The 22542-nt window shown below is 40.0% G+C and overlaps 2 protein-coding genes across 2 annotated transcripts in view; one reads left to right on the top strand and one right to left on the bottom strand.

The window, feature by feature from the left end:
- Window positions 1-22542, top strand: part of LOC137642498 (uncharacterized) — a 297295-nt gene that overhangs the window by 52549 nt on the left and 222204 nt on the right. The window contains exon 2 of the mRNA XM_068375105.1: window positions 6735-6767. The gene's annotated coding sequence lies outside the window, so the exon portion shown is untranslated. The remainder of the gene's footprint in view (window positions 1-6734; window positions 6768-22542) is intronic.
- Window positions 1-22542, bottom strand: part of LOC137642500 (peroxiredoxin-4-like) — a 53797-nt gene that overhangs the window by 15938 nt on the left and 15317 nt on the right. The window contains exons 3-7 of the mRNA XM_068375108.1: window positions 21526-21610; window positions 18089-18195; window positions 14718-14839; window positions 14202-14362; window positions 13357-13513 (exon numbers count right to left, since the gene is read on the bottom strand). Coding sequence (XP_068231209.1) covers window positions 13357-13513; window positions 14202-14362; window positions 14718-14839; window positions 18089-18195; window positions 21526-21610 — 632 coding nt within the window. The remainder of the gene's footprint in view (window positions 1-13356; window positions 13514-14201; window positions 14363-14717; window positions 14840-18088; window positions 18196-21525; window positions 21611-22542) is intronic.

A 22542-nucleotide genomic window follows, 5' to 3' on the forward strand; every position in this document is an offset into this window, starting at 1 on the left:
AATTTGGCTTTATTTCTGGACATTCTACAGGTTTTATCCATGATATTTTGGTTTGCATTGAGCAAGGTTAGGCTAGCAAAGAAATTTGGAGATACCCTAGCAAAGGTTAAATAGATTTAATCTTCTCACTTGCATTTTGAAGTTGCCCGCTCTCCCTTGGACCAATTAGTAATAAAATATGGGTCACTGTATAAATATTGATAATATGTTATTTTCCTTAGTAAAATAAATTTTTGAATATACTTACCCGTTGATCATGTAGCTGCAGCTCTGCTGCCCGACAGAAAAAACCTACGGGCGGAATACGCCAGCGATCGCTATACAGGTGGGGGTGTACATCAACAGCGCCATCTGTCGAGTAGGTACTAAAGTACTTCTTGTCAACAAAGAACCAATTTTCTCCTCGGTCCACTGGGTCTCTATGGGGAGGAAGGGCGGGTCCTTTAATTCATGATCAACGGGTAAGTATATTCAAAAATTTATTTTACTAAGGAAAATAACATTTTTCAATATTAATCTTACCCGTTGATCATGTAGCTGATTCACACCCAGGGGGGTGGGTGGAGACCAGCATACATGTTAACATTAGAAGCTAAGTATTCCGTATTTCATTTTAGCAGTTATTCAAAATAACAAACATAAAATTAATAAGTACCTGGTAAGGAAGTCGACTTGAACAATTACTCTGCCTTTTTAAGTACGTCTTCCTTACTGAGCCTCGCGATCCTCTTAGGATGCTGAGCGACTCCTAGGTGCTGAAGTATGAAGGGCTGCAACCCATACTAAAGGACCTCATCACAACCTCTAATCTAGGCGCTTCTCAAGAAAAGAATTTGACCACCTGCCAAATCAACCAGGATGCGAAAGGCTTCTTAGCCTTCCGTACAACCCAAAAACAACAATAAAAACATTTCAAGAGAAAGATTAAAAAAAGGTTATGGGATTATGGGAATGTAGTGGTTGAGCCCTCACCTACTACTGCACTCGCTGCTACGAATGGTCCCAGGGTGTAGCAGTTCTCGTAAAGAGACTGGACATCTTTAAGGTAAAATGATGCGAACACTGACTTGCTTCTCCAATAGGTTGCATCCATTACACTCTGCAGAGATCTGTTTTGTTTGAAGGCCACTGAAGTTGCGACAGCTCTAACTTCATGTGTCCTTACCTTCAGCAAAGCATGGTCTTCCTCATTCAGATGAGAATGAGCTTCTCTAATCAAAAGTCTGATGTAATAAGAAACTGCGTTCTTCGACATCGGTAAAGCAGGTTTCTTAATAGAGCACCATAAAGCTTCTGATTGTCCTCGTAATGGCTTCGTACGTCTTAAATAGTACTTAAGAGCTCTTACTGGGCATAGTACTCTCTCTTGTTCGTTTCCAACCAAACTGGACAGACTTGGAATCTCGAACGATTTGGGCCAAGGACGAGAAGGGAGTTCGTTTTTAGCTAAAAAACCGAGCTGTAAGGAACATGTAGCCGTTTCAGATGTAAATCCTATGTTCCTGCTGAAGGCGTGTATCTCACTGACTCTTTTAGCTGTTGCTAAGCAGACGAGGAAAAGAGTCTTCAAAGTGAGATCTTTAAAAGAGGCTGATTGAAGCGGTTCGAACCTTGCTGACATCAGGAACCTTAAAACCACGTCTAAGTTCCAACCTGGTGCGGCCAACCGACGCTCCTTCGAGGTCTCAAAAGACTTAAGGAGGTCCTGTAGATCTTTGTTGTTGGAAAGATCTAAGCCTCTGTGGCGGAAGACTGCTGCCAACATGCTTCTGTAACCTTTGATCGTAGGAGCTGAAAGGGATCTTACCTTCCTTAGGTGTAAAAGGAAGTCAGCTATCTGAGTTACAGAGGTACTGGTTGAGGATACTGAATTCGCCTTGCACCAGCTTCGGAAGACTTCCCATTTTGACTGGTAGACCTTGAGAGTGGATGTCCTCCTTGCTCTGGCAATCGCTCTGGCTGCCTCCTTCGAAAAGCCTCTAGCTCTTGAGAGTCTTTCGATAGTCTGAAGGCAGTCAGACGAAGAGCGTGGAGGCTTGGGTGTACCTTCTTTACATGCGGCTGACGCAGAAGGTCCACTCTTAGAGGAAGAGTCCTGGGAACGTCTACTAGCCATTGCAGTACCTCGGTGAACCATTCTCTCGCGGGCCAGAGGGGAGCAACCAACGTCAACCTTGTCCCTTCGTGAGAGGCGAACTTCTGCAGTACCTTGTTGACAATCTTGAACGGGGGGGAACGCATAAAGGTCTAGATGGGACCAATCCAGAAGAAAGGCATCTATGTGAACTGCTGCTGGGTCCGGAATCGGTGAGCAATAATTTGGGAGCCTCTTGGTCATCGAGGTAGCGAACAGATCTATGGTGGGCTGACCCCACAAGGCCCATAGTCTGTTGCAAACATTCTTGTGAAGGGTCCATTCTGTTGGGATGATCTGACCCTTCCGGCTGAGGCGGTCTGCCATGACATTCATGTCGCCTTGAATGAACCTCGTTACTAGAGATATTTTTCGATCTCTTGACCAGGTGAGGAGGTCCCTTGCGATCTCGAACAACGTCATCGAATGAGTCCCTCCTTGCTTGGAGATGTACGCCAAGGCTGTGGTGTTGTCGGAGTTCACTTCCACCACCTTGCCTAGAAGGAGGGACTTGAAGCTTCTCAAGGCCAGATGAACTGCCAGTAGCTCCTTGCAGTTGATGTGCAGTGCTCTTTGATCCGAATTCCACGTGCCCGAGCATTCCCGACCGTCCAGTGTCGCACCCCAGCCCGTGTCCGATGCGTCCGAGAAGAGAAGGTGGTCGGGGGTCTGAACAGCCAGTGGTAGACCTTCCCTGAGCAGAATGTTGTTCTTCCACCAAGTCAGTGCAGACTTCATCTTCTCGGAGATAGGAACTGAGACCGCTTCTAGCGTCATGTCCTTTCTCCAGTGAGCAGCTAGGTGATACTGAAGGGGTCGGAGGTGGAGTCTCCCTAACGCGATGAACTGGTCCAGCGATGAAAGCGTCCCTATCAGACTCATCCACTGTCTGACTGAACATCGGTTCTTCTTCAGCATGCTCTGGATGCATTCTTGGGCTTGACTGATTCTGGGGGCCGACGGAAAAGCCCGAAAAGCTTGACTCTGAATCTCCATACCTAGATATACTATAGTTTGGGATGGGACGAGTTGGGACTTTTCCATATTGACCAGGAGACCCAATTCCTTGGTCAGATCCAGAGTCCATTTTAGATTCTCCAGACAGCGACGACTTGACGCAGCTCTTAAAAGCCAGTCGTCCAAATAGAGGGAGGCTCTGATGTCTGCTAAATGCAGGAATTTGGAAATATTCCTCATCAGTTTGGTAAACACTAGAGGTGCCGTGCTTAGGCCAAAGCACAGGGCTTGGAACTGGTATACCACCTTCCCAAAAACGAACCTTAGAAAAGGTTGGGAATCAGGGTGGATGGGGACGTGAAAGTACGCGTCCTTTAGGTCTAACGAGACCATCCAGTCTTCCTTCCTGACCGATGCTAGAACCGACTTCGTCGTCTCCATGGTGAACGTCTGCTTGGTGACAAAGACATTTAGAGCACTGACGTCTAGCACCGGTCTCCACCCTCCTGTCTTCTTCGCCACTAAGAAGAGACGGTTGTAGAAGCCCGGGGATTGATGGTCCCGGACTATGACTACCGCTCCCTTTTGTAGCAAGAGAGACACCTCTTGCTGTAAAGCTAGCCTCTTGTCCTCCTCTCTGTACCTGGGAGAGAGGTCGATGGGAGTTGTTGCTAGAGGGGGCTTGCGCAAGAATGGAATCCTGTACCCCTCTCTGAGTAACTTCACAGACTGTGCGTCTGCACCCCTGTTCTCCCAGGCCTGCCAGTAGTTCTTGAGCCTGGCTCCCACTGCTGTCTGAAGAAGGTGGCAGTCAGACTCTGCCTTTTGAGGACTTGGAACCCTTCTTCTTGTTGCCACGTTGACTAACGGCACGAGTACCTCCTCTGCTGGAGGTTCTGCCACGAAAGGGCGGAATGAACCTAGACGCTGGTGTGTCCATCCTAGGTCTAGGCACGGAAGGTAAAGCTGTGACTTTACGTGCGGATGACGCCACCAGGTCATGAGTGTCTTTCTGGATCAACGAGGCGGCAATCCCCTTGATCAACTCTTCAGGAAAGAGACACTTCGATAGCGGAGCAAACATCAGTTCTGACTTCTGACATGGGGTGACTCCCGCCGACAAGAAGGAGCAAAGGTGATCCCGCTTCTTGAGAACTCCAGACACGAAAGAAGCCGCAAGCTCGCCAGACCCATCCCATATGGCTTTGTCCATGCAGGACATGATGAGCATGGCAGAATCCTTATCCGAAGGGGAGGTCTTCCTGCTCAACGCTCCCAAACACCAGTCCAGGAAGTTAAAGATCTCGAACGCACGGAAAACTCCCTTAAAAAGATGGTCCATGTCCGAAGAAGTCCAGCAAATCTTGGAGCGTCTCATAGCCAGTCTGCGGGGAGAGTCTACCAGACTTGAGAAGTCGCCCTGGGCAGAGGCAGGAACTCCCAAGCCGAGAACCTCTCCCGTGGCATACCAGACGCTAGATCTGGAAGCAAGCTTGGCTGGGGGAAACAAGAAGGATGTCTTCCCAAGCTGCTTCTTGGCCTGCAACCACTCTCCCAGTACCCTAAAAGCTCTCTTGGACGAGCGAGCGAGTACGAGCTTCGTAAAGGCAGGAGCTGCTGACTGCATGCCTAAAGCGAACTCAGAGGGAGGTGAGCGTGGGGCTGCAGACACAAACTGGTCCGGATACAACTCCTTAAACAGGGTAAGGACTTTCCTAAAGTCTAAGGAGGGAGGCGTAGTCTTGGGTTCATCTATGTCGGAGTGTTGGTCGTCCAAATGCGCAGCTTCGTCGTCATCAGAGATTCCTTCATCCGAATGCTGAGGAGGAAGCGGCAAAGGAGGAGATAAAAGCTGAACGGCTGAATCCGGCAGCACGGGTGCATGCGTAGCTGCACTGGATCCAACGTCATGCCGCTGTTGGTCAGTCTGAGAGCTGGCAACAACCAAAGCGGAGTGGTGGTGCGTGGTGGGGACCACCGTGTGTTGCGGAGACTGACGCACCGCGTCAAAACACGGCAGCTTGACTCCACCTTCCTGCTGATGCGGTAGCTCACGCACGTCAACGGAGGGTGCTGCACGTCGGCTAACGTCAACATGCGTCTGGCAGGGTCGACTGCGCATAGGTGGTGGAGCTCTCACAGCCGGAGTGTGGGAGCAGTCAGCCGCAGTGTCAGCTGGGTGCACAACCGTGGCAGGTTGTAGGCTAACGGGTGCAGCATCAACCTTCTCAGCACGATACTCCTGCATGAAGGAAGCTAGCTGAGTCTGCATAGACTGCAGCAAAGACCACTTAGGGTCTACAGCGGCTGGTGCGGCAACAGACGGAGTGATTGCCTGCTGCGGAACCACTCTACCTCTCTTGGGAGGTGTGCAGTCTTCGGAGGACTGCGGCGAGTCCGAACTGACCCAGTGGCTACACCTGGGCCGTTGGACTCGCTCGGAAGGGACCTTGCGCTTGAGAGGTCGTGAGACCTTGGTCCAGCGTTTCTGTCGAGAAACCTCTTCCACAGACGAGGAATGAATGGGCTCACTCGTCTGTTTGTGGGTGGGACGATCTCGGCAAGATACGTCCTCAACCACGGAGGGAACGTCTGTCCGCTGATCAAGGCCTGTCGAACCCTTTGGTCGTACGACATTGCTTCTCCCCTGGGCTTGGGAGCTTGCAAGAGGTCCCGGACTGGGAGGACGACAGGCACGAACAGACGCACCCTCATGCGTAACACTGACACTTTTCACTGCACTGACACTCACTTCACTTCCCACTGCACTTTTACCTTTCAACTCCCTGACGTCAGCCATGAGTTGATTGCGGTCATTCGCTAATGACTCAACTCTCTCACCAAGAGCCTGAATGGCACGCATCATATCCGCCATCGAAGGTTGATGAGAGCTAGTAGGAGGGTCGGGTGTAACCACTACAGGGGAAGGAATAGGTTGTGGGGCATGGGGAGAGGAAAAATCAATAGAGCGAGACGAACTCCTCCTGATCCTATCCTTCTCTAGCCTACGTGCATACTTAAGGAATTCTTGAAAATCGAATTCCGAAAGCCCAGCGCATTCCTCACATCGATCTTCCAATTGACAGGCTTTACCCCTACAATTGGAACAAACGGTGTGCGGATCGATAGAGGCCTTCGGAAGACGCCTAGAACAGTCCCTAGCGCTACACTTCCTGTACTTGGGGACTTGAGTAGGGTCAGACATCTTGAATTAGTCAAAGGGGGGAAATCCAAAATCTATCCAAGTCGTCAACAAATAATCCAAAATCTAATCAATGAAAGTGAGAAAGTATTGAGGATAACTTCTGCACAGCGAAAGCTAATAACTAGAGAGAATACTTCACCAAATAACGTGAAAATCAACTCCAGAAACAACAGCGTATCAAGTAGGTCTTGCCGGTGGCACGACAGAGAGAAAATTGGTTCTTTGTTGACAAGAAGTACTTGAGTACCTACTCGACAGATGGCGCTGTTGATGTACACCCCCACCTGTATAGCGATCGCTGGCGTATTCCGCTCGTAGGTTTTTTCTGTCGGGCAGCAGAGCTGCAGCTACATGATCAACGGGTAAGATTAATATTGAAAATTAATTTGTCAAATTAAGTCTATTCCGTGTCTCAAACTATTTCTGTCTTCTTTGCAGCTTGGCAAGAACACCTCGGAGATCTGCTTCAATGTAAGTACCGTAATTTCTCGTTATAAATTGTATGTCAGCCTTACTGGGTCTTACGTTTTCACTGGTCCTCTTCCCGTCTTAAAATTTTCCAGTACCTGGTCACCTCTTTCAGCTACCAGCACATGTGGCCAAAACTTTAAATTAAGATGCATCCCTGTACATTCACTCCTTAAATTAATCCTATCAAGGGGTGTATGTGTGATAGTGGCCACCTGTATGTATGATGACGGCAGACTTTGAATACGATAGTGTAAGGGGTGTTGCAGGGGGCCATTAGACCCCCCACTTAGGTAAGTAGGTAAGGACAAGTCTTGTAGGTTAGTCTACGGGGGAAGTTTAGGTTAGCTGATGTCCATTTTTTATGCACACAGGAAGAACTGGCTGTTGATGTACAAAGGCTCCTCTATCACTTTTAATTAAAGCATCCATTTACATGTATAGTAAACGGTGCAGGGTGGTGCAAATGCCTCGCTCAAGGAGAAACTGACACTCCATGTTAGGTTAAGATATTTTTTTTGGCCCTGCCAAGGCTTCATGCTTTATAATTCTTATGATTTTACCCATCATACACATTTAGCATGCAACCTACAATTCACTGGAGCCTTTATATATCAGCGGTAAGTTCTTCCCACGCGCATAGAAAATTGGAATTCTAGTTGTTCGTAAGACGTTTTTCTGCAAAACCTCTACACAAGAACACTAACTTAAACTTCCCCACCTAACCTAACCTATCAGCTGTGACCTTACCTACTTGCCTAAGAAGGGCTAACGCCCCCTACTTAGACTGCCGTATTCTTAACTGGCTGTCATCATACATACAGGTGGCCACTGTCACACATAGACCCCAGTTAGTTGCCTAGTTAATCAAGTCAGCATGTTAAGTTAATAAAACATTAATATCTAAGGAAAACTCATTTAAATAAAAGGGGTCCTAGGTAACGAAAAAGGTAAGTAATGGCTGTCCTAACTCACTGAGAGCTTTGGTCCACTGTAAATTGTGTCCAGATGCTCGTCCTTCGGTGTTTGGGTAAACCGCTCCCCCCGCGAAGGTATGGCACTGTTCCACAGGCAAATTCCCAAGGGCTCCAGCAACGAAGTACAATAGCGACAGACTGACGGTATTTTTACTAAGGATCATGTTGACAACCTATACTTTTCCGTATTTCAGGCGGTTAAATAACAGCTGCCTTCACCAATCGAATCCTCACTTGTTGTCGGTTGACGGGACAACAGTATTGCCAACTTCACAGGTTCTCTTTGGCACTGCCTCTGTGTATTTGCAGTGGCATCTTGTGTACTTCTGTTTAACAACTCCCCCTTTTTAAATGCAATGGAATAGGAATCGAATATTCACATTTGATTATAATAAAACCTTATCATCTATATAACCTTAGTTAGATATCCCTAAACTATTTTATTATTACCCTTGTATGCTATCGACCGAACGTGTTTAACGAAACTCTTAATGTACGTATTCTTGAGCAAAATTCGACTTTGATATTCATTTTTGGGATAATGAAAACCCGCTCACAAATCATAATCATTTACCAATATAACTTTTAGTACGTAATTTTTCTTTAGAACATGTTATTGTTGTTACCGGAAAAGTGGAATTGGTAAAACTTCAGCATTCGGCTCGTAGAACGTAGATCATGGCTCAATCTGATTGGTTAATGAATTTGTAGGGATTTTCGGTATTAAAAAGTCTATAGAGCTTTGGATTCAATTACATATAAAAGCATGGACGCAAAACCTTTAATTTATTACAATTTTTATTAGGTAAATTATTAATAAAAACACTATTTTTCAACTACTACCAATCAAAATGTTTTGAGAACCATTACTAATTTTGGTCAGTTTGTATCAAAACAATATTGTATAGAAATTAGAAAACTCGAATATCACACACATTATATATATATATATATATATATATATATATATATATATATATATATATATATATATATATATATATATATATATTACCTAAGCCTTCGACTCTGTAAATAGAGGAGTCTTATTAGAAGTTTGAAAAGAATATAGAATCCACACAAGAATTATAAATGTGATTGCAAACATTCACCAACGAGACACAAATATTGACCTAAGGAATAATCAAGAAGAAAATAGAAGAGGAAGAACGCGGTTTTTATAAATAATTCAATATAGAAATGGGATAAAAATTATTTTCAAATGAAGCTTTTTTTCGTCGCAGAAAATAATTATAGAGAATGCAAAACAAAAGCACAAAAACTATTTTATGCCAAATCTACATCGATATCCTATTTTGAGTGAAATTAATTGTATGAAACCAATGAAAAGTAGAAATAATATATCTATGTAGGACAAGCACTAGGTAAAGTTTTCCGGATTAATTTGTAGTATGTTGGCGAGCTGGGCCGGGGTTGTTTATGAAGTTTGTCACAGTCATTACAGTTAGACAAAAATATGAAAAAGCTCATTATTGTATTAGACATGTTTATGAATTCGATTGTCCGGAGATCAGATTAGGCCTATAGTCAAGGCAGTAAGATCTCGTGGAAACTTCAGCTAATAAAATCTTTATTATTACGTCCGGAGAGTGACAAGTGACGATTTCAGCTCCAGTAGATTTACACACACACACACACACACACACACACACACACAAATTGATCGGACTGCATCTCCGGCCCGGGGGCCTTCTTAGACTAATTGGCATAGCCCCCAAAATGTGTGGTGTTGACAATTATGTAATTGTTGGGCATCTTTCTACCCATTGTCGCAGATAGCACGGGTTCGAAACTCTGTGCCGGTAAAGGGGAAAGTCGTGTAAAGATTTTCATTGATGAAAATCGTTTCATTAATTATTAAGAAATCGAGAAGTTTGATATTCAAGAATTTGGTATGAAACTTTAAGACGAAAGATAAAATTTGCAAATTAAAAGAAAGCCGAATTCGCTGAATTAGACAAGCCGTTAAAACTTCAGGTTATGTAAAGAATAAATATGGACTAGTCAGGTGCACTGACCAAATTTTCGTTTTGAGACATGTACAGCAATGTCTAGAATATAGAAATCTTCTTTTGATGGCATTTGCGGACTATGAAAAAGCCTTTGATAGTGTGCACCGGCCAATTTTGTGGAGAGTCCTGCGTCATTATGGAACTCCTCATAAATATGTAAATATTATTAAGTCTGCTCATGAACATAGCAAGTGCAAAGTTCATGTTAATGGAGTCTTATCAAGTGGGTTTCCAGTGAACAGCAGAGTACTCTAAGGGAATGTGTTGTCACCTATGTTGTTTATCCTCCTCGTGGATTTTGTAATGCGTAGAAGAGTCAGAGATGGTGGAGAAGGATTGGACTGGATTGGTGATGATAATTTAGCAGAGCTAGAGTATGCTGATGTTGCTGTCCTTGTTAGCAGAACACCACAGGATTTGCAATTCTTGCGTACCAGAATGCAAGAAGTATTAAATGAGGTTGGGCTCAAGATTAATAGAAGAAAGACAAAGATGATGATAACGGAATGTGCAATGGAAGGTGAAATATCATTGGAAGGAGAAAGGATTAATGGGGTTGAATCATTCAAGTGTTGAGGAACTATGATCTCCAATACAGAGAGTTTAGTGAAAAATCTTGAAAAAAGCAAATCAGACAATGGCTAGGTTAAGTAGAATTCGGAGATCAGATCGCCTGAAATTACATATAAAAATCAGACTACTGTATATATCAGTTTGGTGAGATCAGTGTTACTCTATGGACATGAGTCATGGTATGACAATGAAACCATCTCAAATGAATTTAGTAGGTTTGAGAACAAAGCCCTCAGAAGGATATTGGGAGTTAAGTGGCCGGACAGGATTAGAAATGAAACTAGAAGAGAGATTACTTGAGTGCCATGTGTTGATGAGATCATGATGAGGGGTAGATGGAGATGGTTTAGACATGCGCTTCGCACTCCCCGGGAGAGATGAGTATACCAAACGTTCAGCTGGGCTCCACAAGACACCAGAATAGTCTGAAGACACAGGCCTACATGACTGAGGACTATGAAGCATGAAGTAGGATATGATGAATGGAGGAGTATTGAATTAAAAGCTCAAGATAGAGATGACTGGCGAAACCTGACCGAGGCCATCTGCGTCAATAGGCATTAGAGGAGATGATGATGATGAGTTGCCTCGAGTTGAAGTGGCCTATTGGAAACGTCCTTGCCTGGCGATCGTCGGACTGGGGTTCGAGTCTCACTCAAGCTAGATAGTTTCTTGTGTGTGCTATCTCACCATCTTTGTGAGCAAAGGAAGGGGGTTGGGGGAGCCTATAGGTCTACCTCCCGAGTCATCAGCAATCATTGCCTAGCCCTCCCTGGTCCTAGCTTGGATGGAAAGGACATTGTCCTGCTAGCTAGGGCTTTGTCACTTTCCCTTGCCTCTGCTATTCATGAGTGGCCTTTAACCCTATAAGCGGATATTCATCTGCAGTTATGATTGGGATTCAATCAAAATAATAGATTCGATCATGAGATTAAGATGAAGACCTGTCATGAAACATACTCAGAGTTAATCTTTATTCTTATCTCTGAAGAAGACTTCACCACGACACCGGGTACATAAAATCATTTAAAAATCTAGCTGGATTTTACCATCTAGAATATTGTTTATGGCACGGGAAAAAAAACTCAATTATAGTAATAATCATAAGCTTAGAACATTTGCACCTATCTCTTGAATCAGAGAGTGCCCGCAAACTTATTTTGCCGAGTGAACTGTGAGCAGTTAGTAACCAGGAACCGAATTTGCCTTGCCAGTCTTGGCAGTTTATTCCAGCAGCTATGTTCCCCTTATTGTAGTGTCGTTTCATTTATCATGACGCCATGGAAATGAAAATCAACCAATTGATGTCAGGATACTTAGTAGGGGCGTGTAGGTCTACTCATCTTACCTCTGAGAGCTATCGCAGGCGGTGGTGTTCCACCACGCAGACCGAGTTCCTCAAGATTATTGTAAGACTTTCGTTGTTAATTTCATTGTAGTCTTCATTCAAGTCAGTATATGTAAATTTTATTTCACGTATTTTGGGCACGAAGTCTTACTTAAACTGTTTGAGTGTTATATGATTTGTGAGAGATGTGAACAAGGACTTATGTAATGTTCTTTTATATTTTTATGAGGTATTGCATCATGTTTGATAGGAAATATTCAATTCTTATATTGGGCCATGTGCATTGGAATTTCCCCGAAAATCCTAGTGTTAAGATGTTATCCTTTTTTTTTTTTATTTCCGAGAACGGCGGGTGGGCGGAGCTAGCTAGGGAGGGTTGCCGTGAGTAGGGTTGGCTCTCCTGTTCAATACATGATAGTTGGAAACTCTGGCGTTGCTGTTAGGCCAGCCCCCCACTCTTATCAGATCTTTTGGAATCTTCTGGAAGTAACTAAGTTTCATATAAAGGCAACTCTAGGGTTGCATAGATGAGATAGAGAATCCCAGCCTTAAGTCATAGCCATCTCCCTCTCTCTCTCACATACGCATCTCAGTATATTGTTTTAAAAGTGTTCAGTGACGTATATAAGTTTTGGTGTGACAGGTTTTTGTAAACATAGTGAGTATTTAAAAAAATTCTCTCAGTTTTTGTAAATGGCCCTTTAGTAAGGTGAAAAGTATTTGTATCGTGATCTGGTCATCTATTGTTATAAGTATCAAACTTAAATGTTGTATTCAGATTTAATTTCAAGTGAAACAAGTGATTGTATAATTTTCTTAAGTATTATTTCTTTTGTCTCAGTCGGAGGTTTTATTCAGATTTAATATTCCAAGTCATTTAATTATATAATTTTTAGATTGTAACATTTTTGTCTTAATCTAAGCTTTGTTCAGACTTAATATTTTGAGTGATTCATTTTGTTTTTATGCAAATTCTTTCAAAGTGTTGTAATTTATATAGAATATATTTATTTTTGCCAAGAGTGTATTATTCTAATCTCCAGTGTTTAAATTAGTATTCGCTCGTATCTTGTTAAAGAATCATAGTAAGAGTTTGTTTGAATAAGTCTTAAGAATAAGGAGTTATATAACTGTCTCAGAGTTCGGGTATTAATATTTTCAAGTATAACAGATTTAATGTAAAAGCGAACAGGCGAGTTTGGAATTCGAGAGGTTGTTTAGCTTGCCAGCCGTAATATATACTGTATATTATTATATGTATGGTTCCCAGACATGGGACCATAGTATAATATATATATATATATATATATATATATATATATATATATATATATATATATATATATATATATATATACACACACACATACATACACACACATACACTCTTTCATCCAATACATTCATTCACAAACATACACACACACACATACACTTTCTGAGTGGGGACACCTTAACGTGATGAAAGGGTTTGTGTATTGCCATGGTCAGCAAAGCTGTAATTGTCAGGTCACCCATACTAAGTTGGTTTGCTGTAAGCTATCAGAGTAAAGTCTCCCACGATCACCAATCTGCAATGGCCATGGATAGTGACTGTATATTGTTTTTGTCAGCGTTAAAGACAGTAGGATTTTAATTGGCAATACATATACTGAACTCACCGATTTTCAAGGACTTCTCGTCAGCAGAACCGTCCCTGTATTTCCTGAAGTTCCCGTCAACTTTTATTGAATTCTTCATCTTTGTGATCTGTCCCTTGTGTAACCCTGAGCCATCATGGGTATTGCAGAAATGCCATAAGCTCCAAAGATTTTCAACCTGTGTAGAGAGAAGACTATGAGCATGTGGAATCTACTCTTATTGCATTAGCTAATAGATGTACTAATATCTGTGAAAAACAACAGATGATAGGTTCTAGATTGAGAGTATGTTAGGTTTTTGAGGAAAAGTATGGCTTCAGTGATTTTCAGAATGAGGATAGGAAATGTGCGATACATTATAAGACACGGAAGCAAAAGGAAACTGGCTTCTTATGAGATGTGAAATGTTGTTGGCTTAGGTATTGCTACTAATGCTGGAAGACAGCCATAATCTCTTCAATGGTCAGACGACCAGTGTCTGCATGAAACGGGCTTTTCATTGGTGACGTGTGACACAGCTGTAATGTCTTCAATGGTCTGAGGACCAGCGTCTGTATAAAATGGGCTTTTCATCGGTGCGTGTAAGCAAATGTGAAGAGAAGATTATGTAGAAGGTTATGTCAAGATTTGTTGCTTGAGGTATAGGAAGGATCGAAAGAATGTACAGTATGTAGGCAATAGGCGAGCATCAGAGGAAATTAGTTGGCCATAAATATCACCATTTGTATTAACCATTCTAAGAGGCATAGCCAAGGTGCTAATCGTAGTAGTATCTAATCTGATGAATATGAATTAATTTTGAATCACAACTCAATAAGCCAGAAATGGATGGACATAACCCACTCCCTTCATAGAACGTTCCGTACCTTGATGCACGGTTTAGTAAGCTGTGGGATGGATCCAGTTTGGTCTCCCTGGAAATACCTTACAAGCTCTGGTAGAGATTTGAACTTTCTGTACGATATACAGCATCCATTACTAATAGTGGTGTTAATGATGTAATGGCGAACCTTGTCCCCACAACGGACTGGAAATAGGGGTAAGAATATTATTGATATGTTGTACAAAAACTACATATTCATCACTTCAGAAGCTTTGTGCATTCACAGAACCTGTTACTTGGTTTCTAGATAAACTATTACTTTGAAGACTTCTAAGCTTTAAAGACATTCCTAGATAAGGTAAGACTGTATAGTACTTTTCAATTGTGAAATATTAAGGGTAGCAACGTACTGAGGCAATGTATTCATTCTTATGTATGCAGCATGTAAGTGGAGAGAATTATACATGCATCTCTGACATTGAAATTTTATTCTGGACAACCAACACCAACTAAATGATAAGAAGAATAGTCTTCAGGGTATTCTTATATTGGTATTCACCTGATAAGGAGTACCCATCATTTCTCGATTCTGCGTTGCGGATGAGGAAGGAACCAGTCTGGTTCCTTGGGGACATAAGCAGATGCTCACTCTTCAATCTTGTCACTTCAGGAAAGTACCATCTGTGGAAGATAAATGGCTGTGAATGTTTGTTTTGGTTGGTGGATAGACAACTATCCTGTTTCTTGTGTTTCTTACTAGGTAAACTGCATCCCTAGTTGGTAAAGCAGAATGCTATAAGCCTAAGGGCTCCAACAGGGAAAAGTAACTAGGCAGAGAAAGGGGATAAGGAAATTAATGAATTTTATAAAAATGATTGAATAGAGAATATTGAATATCTGAAGATCAGTAATATTATTAAGAAAGATGTCATATGTAATCTATGAAGAGACTTATGTCAGCCTATTCAATCTAAAAACATTCGTTGCAAGGGTGAACCAATGAAATTTCAACATTCAACTGCCTGATTAAGAATATCGTTGCACAATCTAGTAACAGCTGGAATAAAACTTATAGAATACTGTATAGTTATGAACCTGATAATGGAGAAGGCAAGAATGTTCGAACAAATTGCATACTATGTACCAGATGGTACAGTCTGGGAAGATTCGAATGCAAAGGATGGTTAGAATTATGAAAAATCTTGTGTAACATGCACAAAGAACCAACTGTGACGGTGTCAGAGATTATTATCTAGATCAGGAATAAGAAATTTAATAGACCACAAGTTCCTGTCCAACAAATTAAGAAGAGAGTCATACTCGAAACAAGGTAGAATGAAAGAATTAAATTTTTTTTAGAATAGACTGATCACCAAAAGTCTTAAAAGGCTTTCTAAATAAGCCATTTGTTTTGCAATAGACCAAGAAGCAGACAGATTGTGTTTTTTAAAAGTAAATCGGCTATCAAGAATCACACCTAAAATTTTAAGTCGTATAAAGTTAAAAATGACCAAAGCCGAGATTCGGATGTTGAGGACTTCTTACAATATACTTTTGAGTTTTATTAGGGTTCAACTTCATTTCCCATAATTTGTACCATGTATTTATTTTAGGTAGATCTCTACTAAGGGATTCGGCAACCCCAGATCTACATTCAGGAAATGAAATTGATGCAAAGAGAGTAGCATCGTCAGCATATACAACATGTATGTACAGTAGTATGAAAAGTAATGAGCCAGGAATACTACCCTGGGGAACACCAGATATCATATTTTTATACTCGCCATGGTGCCCATCAACAACTACTCTTTGCAATCTATTACTCAAAAGATTCAACAATAAAGCTAAGGAAAGAACCACCTACTTCTAACGGTTTGAGTTTGAAAACAAAGGCTTCATGATTAACATGGCCAAAGGCAGCCCTAAAATCAAGGCCAATTATATGCACTTCCTGATCATAATCAAGGGATTTCTGTACAGCATTGGAGATTGTAAGGGTATCACATGCTCCAAGGCCTTTGCGAGAGCAACTAGGGAAAAGTTTATTACCTTCAGCATACCTATTTAGACGTTTTGCCTGCCAAAAGACAAATATGGTTGTGGCTAAATAGAAGGACAGAACTAGAGGAACGACTAATCACATACTGTATTTTGGTCTACTAGTGCGACAAAAAAAGTCTTGAAAACGGTTAGTGCCTAACGCTCAAGTTGAAGTGAATTGTAATCATGCATGAATGATCTTCCAGTTATTCACATAAATACAATGCAACGACAATAAAGTATTTTACCTCTTGTAGGAGATAACTGTATTTCTTATGCTAACTCAATGTTTGCTCATGATGTAATGCCAGAAGCCGCGTCTGTAAGCAGCATTAAATCCCCTTGCAAGCCACTAAATTTCAGACAATGATACAGCCAGTATGATTAAATTACACTAAATCCATTGCCTGTCACGTAATTATTATTATTATTATTATTATTATTATTATTATTATTATTATTATTATTACAAGCTAAGCTACAACTTTCGTTGGAAAAGCAGAATGTTTTAAGTCCAAGGGCTCTAACAGGGAAAATAGCCCAGTGAGACAAGGAAACGAGGAAATAAACAAGCTGCGAGAGACATGATGAACTTAAAAAAATGAGAACAGTAACAAAATTGAATTAAATATTTCATATATAAACTATAAAAACTTAAAAAAAAACAAGAGGAATAAAAACAAGACAGAAATGGGGCCGGAGATAAAGCTACAGCTCCTTTTTATAAACACCTCCAAATTGTCCTTGCAAAAGACCTTTGGTTCAGTCTATTCTCCCTTGTCTATCCATACCATTGGTGTTTGCTGTCGCTGTGTCATCCTGTTTTGACTTCGATTCCTAAAGCAAATAGACCGATTACTCGCACCCACCATAGATTTCACAATTTATTTTTAGTCTGAGATGTCTGTGAAACGGTTGATTTTGCTTTTCCATAAAAAGGGGGTTTTATTGAATGTTTTGCCATTTCGCTGACAATTTTGTGAATACGGAAATGAGATGATCATATAAAAGCCATCACTGCATCTCATATGGCATACTGTAGGTATTAGTTGATGGGCTTTTCAGCATTCTTTCAGCCTCTTAGCTGAACTTGTTTTACATCCTACTACTTTTCCTCCATTCTTGTTTCCTTTCTTCCATCTTGCAGTTCAACCTCTTCTAACTTTTGTCTTATAGTTTAACTCATAGATTTTACCCCAGAATCATAGATGCATATAAGTACCGAAGGGCCTCGCAGATGCTAGCACAGGGATATACCTTACAGCTTAAATACATGAATCCAAAATCCTGGCAAGTGTTCATTGTTCATATTTAGGTGAAAAATTGATACAGGGTAAGACACGACAAAAAAATTGACACGGGGTAAGACAAGACGAAAAATTGATATAGGGTAAGACAAGATGAAAAATTGATACAGGATAAGACATGACGGAAAATTGATTAGGGTGAGACACGACAAAAAAATTGACACGGGGTAAGACAAGACGAAAAATTGATATAGGGTAAGACAAGATGAAAAATTGATACAGGATAAGACATGACGGAAAATTGATACGGGGTAAGACACGGTGAAAAATTGATTAGGGTGAGACACGACAAAAAAATTGACACGGGGTAAGACAAGACGAAAAATTGATATAGGGTAAGACAAGATGAAAAATTGATACAGGATAAGACATGATGGAAAATTGATACAGGGTAAGACACGATGAAAAATTGATTAGGGTGAGACACGACAAAAAAATTGACACGGGGTAAGACAAGACGAAAAATTGATATAGGGTAAGACAAGATGAAAAATTGATATAGGGTAAGACAAGATGAAAAATTGATACGGGTAAGACATGACGAAAAATTGATACATGGTAAGACAGGGGTAGGCCAACTTACTCAAATTCTGGCACAGTTGAATATTCAGCGATGTATTTCTCTGGAACATAACCCACTTTACCCTTGTTCTTCTTGATCAGACACCAGCTAGGACTGGCATTTAGAACCTGGAAATAAGAAATGGAAGAATCTTTACAAACCGGAATGAAGAAGCAAGGTTAGAAAAAAAAGGATTTGAGAATATACGAACAACCTGAGTGAAGCTAACAAGGATTAGAAAAAAAAAAACTTGAATGGAGCAAATTGAGAATTCTTTAGCAATCTGGGTAAAATCAATTGAGAATCCTTATGCAACCCGAATGGAGCTAAATGATAATTCTTTGAAAACTTGAGTGGAGCTAATTGATAATCCTTTGAAAACTTAAGTGAAACTAATTGATAATCCTTTGAAAACTTGAGTGGAGCTAAATGATAATTCTTTGAAAACTTGAGTGAAGCTAATTGATAATTCTTTGAAAACTTAAGTGAAGCTAATTGATAATTCTTTGAAAACTTGAGTGGAGCTAATTGATAATCCTTTGAAAACTTAAGTGAAACTAATTGATAATCCTTTGAAAACTTGAGTGGAGCTAATTGATAATCCTTTGAAAACTTGAGTGAAGCTAATTGATAATCCTTTGAAAACTTAAGTGAAGCTAATTGATAATCCTTTGAAAACTTGAGTGAAGCTAATTGATAATCCTTTGAAAACTTGAGTGGAGCTAATTGATAATCCTTTGAAAACTTGAGTGGAGCTAATTGATAATCCTTTGAAAACTTGAGTGGAGCTAATTGATAATCCTTTGAAAACTTGAGTGGAGCTAATTGATAATCCATTGAAAATTTGAAGTTGATTGAAAATCCTTTGAAAACTTGAATGAAGCTAATTAAGAATCCTTTAACAACTCTTTTAACAACAGAAATGAAGGTAATTGAGAGTTTTAACAACCAGAATAAAGATAAATAAATCATTTGAAAAACTGAATGAAGCTTATTGAGAATCCTTTAACAATCTGAATGTAGCTAATTAAGAATCCTTGAACAACTTGAATACGATTAATTGAGAATCTTTCAGCAACCTCAGTGAAGCTGATTGAGGATTCTTGTAAAATCTTGAATGAAGCTATTTTGAAAGCATGAATTAAGAATTAAGAATTGTTAACAACCTGAATTAAATTAATTGAGAATCATTTAGCAACCTTAGTGAAGGTGATTGAGAATTCTTTGACAAACAAATTGAATGAAGCTAAATGAGAATCCTTAAGCAACCTGACTGATGCTTATTGAGAATCCTTTAGCAACTTGACTGAAGCTTATTGAGAATCCTTTAGCAACCTGACTGAAGCTTATTGAGAATCCTTTATCAGCCACAAGAATCCTTTAGCAACCTGACTGAAGCTTATCAAGAATCCTTTGACAACCATAAGAATCCTTTAACAACCTGGCTGAAGCTTATTGAGAATCCTTTATCAGTCAAAAGAATCCTTTAGCAATCTGACTGAAGCTTATTGAGAATGCTTTAACAACCATAAGAATCCTTTAGCAACCCGATTGAAGCTTATTGAGAATCCTTTAGCAACCTGACTGAAGCTTATTGAAAATCCTTTAACAGCCATAAGAATCCTTAAGCAACCTGACTGAAGCTTATTGAGAATCCTTTAGTAACGACTGAAGCTTATTTAGAATCCTTTAACAACCATAAGAATCCTTTAGCAACCTGACTGAAGCTTATTGAGAATCCTTTATCAGTCAAAAGAATTCTTTAGCAACCTGACTGAAGCTTATTGAGAATCCTTTATCAGTCAAAAGAATCCTTTAGCAATCTGACTGAAGCTTATTGAGAATCCTTTAACAGCCATAAGAATCCTTTAGCAACCCGATTGAAGCTTATTGAGAATCCTTTAGCAACCTGACTGAAGCTTATTGAAAATCCTTTAACAGCCATAAGAATCCTTAAGCAACCTGACTGAAGCTTATTGGGAATCCTTTAGTAACGACTGAAGCTTATTTAGAATCCTTTAACAACCATAAGAATCCTTTAGCAACCTGACTGAAGCTTATTGAGAATCCTTTAACAACCATAAGAATCCTTTAGCAACCTGACTGAAGCTTATTGAGAATCCTTTAACAACCATAAGAATCTATTAGCAACCTGACTGAAACTTATTGAGATCCTTTAACAACCATAAGAATCCTTTAGCAACCTGACTGAAGCTTATTGAGAATCCTTTAACAACCATAAGAATCTGTTAGCAACCGACTGAAGGTTATTGAGAATCCTTTAGCAACCTGACTGAAGCTTTTTGAGAATCCTTTAGCAACCTGACTGAAGCTTATTGAGAATCCTTTAACAGCCAGAGTTAAACGGAATGAGAATCCTTTCACAACCTGAATTAAACTTATTGAATTAAATGATGCAAAATTTAAATCTAATTTAACATGTTGAGTAACGTGTAGCCTATATAAACATTTAGTTGCACATTATCACTACTACTACTACTACTACTACTACTACTACTACTACTACTACTACTACTACTACTACTAGCTAAGCTGTATCCCTAGTTGGAAAAGCAGGATGCTATGAATCCAAGGGCTCCAACAGGGGAAATAGCCCAGTGAGGAAAGGAAATAAGGAAACAGATAGAATAGAATGCTCGAGTGTACCCTCAATTAGGAGAACTCTAACAGCGCGATTTCTAAATAAATATGAAGATGATTAAAGGATTATCTCAAGTTCTAAAAACTAGAGTAACTCCAAGATCTATATGTAATAATTCTTGTGAAAGTCTATGGGTTATAAATGCTCTAAGTCTTTGGATCTTTTGAGATGTGTATTAGATCTTTCAGTATGTGTTTATTAGAAAATATCGGGAGCCAGTAAAGCCTTGAATACCTGTGGAGAATTTCCTAGAGAATTATATGATCTATTTATAATTCTAGATAATGTAGACTAGGTAGTCATATAAACTATAAATAGATCTAGAGAAATTCTAAAAATGTAGAATTTGTAAATAATGCTAGAGAAGCTCTCAAAACAATATGTGAGTTTTAGATACCACTAGAAATTCTGTGAATGGTATGGTGTCTTGAGTTAACCTGTTATTATTATTATTATTATTATTATTATTATTATTATTATTATTATTATTATTATCGTTGTTGTTGTTACAAGCTAAGCTACAACCATAGTTGGAAAGGAAGGATGCTATAAGCCCAAAGGCTCCAACATGTAAAATTACCCCAGTAAGGAAAGGAAATGAAGAAATAAACTTCATTAGAAGTGATGAACAATTCGAATAAGATATCTTAAGAACAATAACAACATTAAAACAGATCTTTCATATATGAACTATAAAAAAGAGACTTATGTAAGGGCAAAAGGTTCAGATCTTTCTAGATGGTAATTTGGAAAAAATATAAGCTTTAAATACTGTCAGCGGAGCTCTAAAACTTACCTCAACAATCTCGTCTTCCCATACATCGACTTCGGACGATGTCTGAGCATTGTAGTCATACAAGACAACATACATTCGGTTGCAGCTGGAAAGAAAAGATTTCACTTTGTGATTCCGAAGACATAAAATCAGTATGATGGACTTATGATCAGTGAGGGTTGAAAATTAGAGATAGGTCAAGTTGAAGTGATGGGAAAAGATTGAAAAATAAAAGATGATCATATGAGAAGACTTTCCAGGGAATGGAAACATGAAAATGTTAATTTTCCAGACACAGGGAGGTATCAAAAACTTGAAACTTAGGCTTGTAAGCTATTGGGATAAGCAATTAAAAAATCCCTGTTTTCCTTTTAAAAAGATTGCCTGAATATTCTAGAAAGTATTGGACTTTTTTTAAAGATTGCGTGAATAATTTGGAAAGTCTCAGACTCTATGCAACTTTGCAGCCCACAAATATTCGTTTGCAATCTCCGTACATGTTAGCTAGGGTCAGGAAGTTCGTATGATTGGTCTTGATTTAAGTGCTACCTTTGACAGTGTTAATCAGGGGGCTGTTGGTTTGAAAATTAAGCAAATGTGAGTAGGTGGGTCTTTTCTCAGCATCATTACTGATTTTCTAAGTTATTGATTGCAAAGAGTAGCTGTTGATGGACACCATAGTTACTATAGGAATGTAATATCTGGTGTTCCTCAGGGAGGTGTTCTTGGCCCATTGATTTTCATACTTTGTACACGTGATGTGAGGTTTGGCCCAGAGAACAAGCTCGTTGCATATACAGATGATGCTACTCTCTTTGCATCAATTCTATCTCCTGAATGTAGATCTGGGATTGCTGAATCCCCTAATATTAGTACATGGTGCAAATTATGGGGCATGAAGTTGAACCCTAACAAAATTTAAAATATTTTTGTAAGTAGGTCAAGTACAGGGGCTTCTCAACATTCAGATCTTCGAATTGACAATGCCTCTTTAATTATATGCAACTCATTTAAAGTTCTAGTTCTGATTCTAGAATG

Source organism: Palaemon carinicauda, chromosome 6 (genome assembly GCF_036898095.1).
Source record: "Palaemon carinicauda isolate YSFRI2023 chromosome 6, ASM3689809v2, whole genome shotgun sequence".
In the NCBI taxonomy this organism is placed as follows: Eukaryota; Metazoa; Arthropoda; class Malacostraca; order Decapoda; family Palaemonidae; genus Palaemon; species Palaemon carinicauda.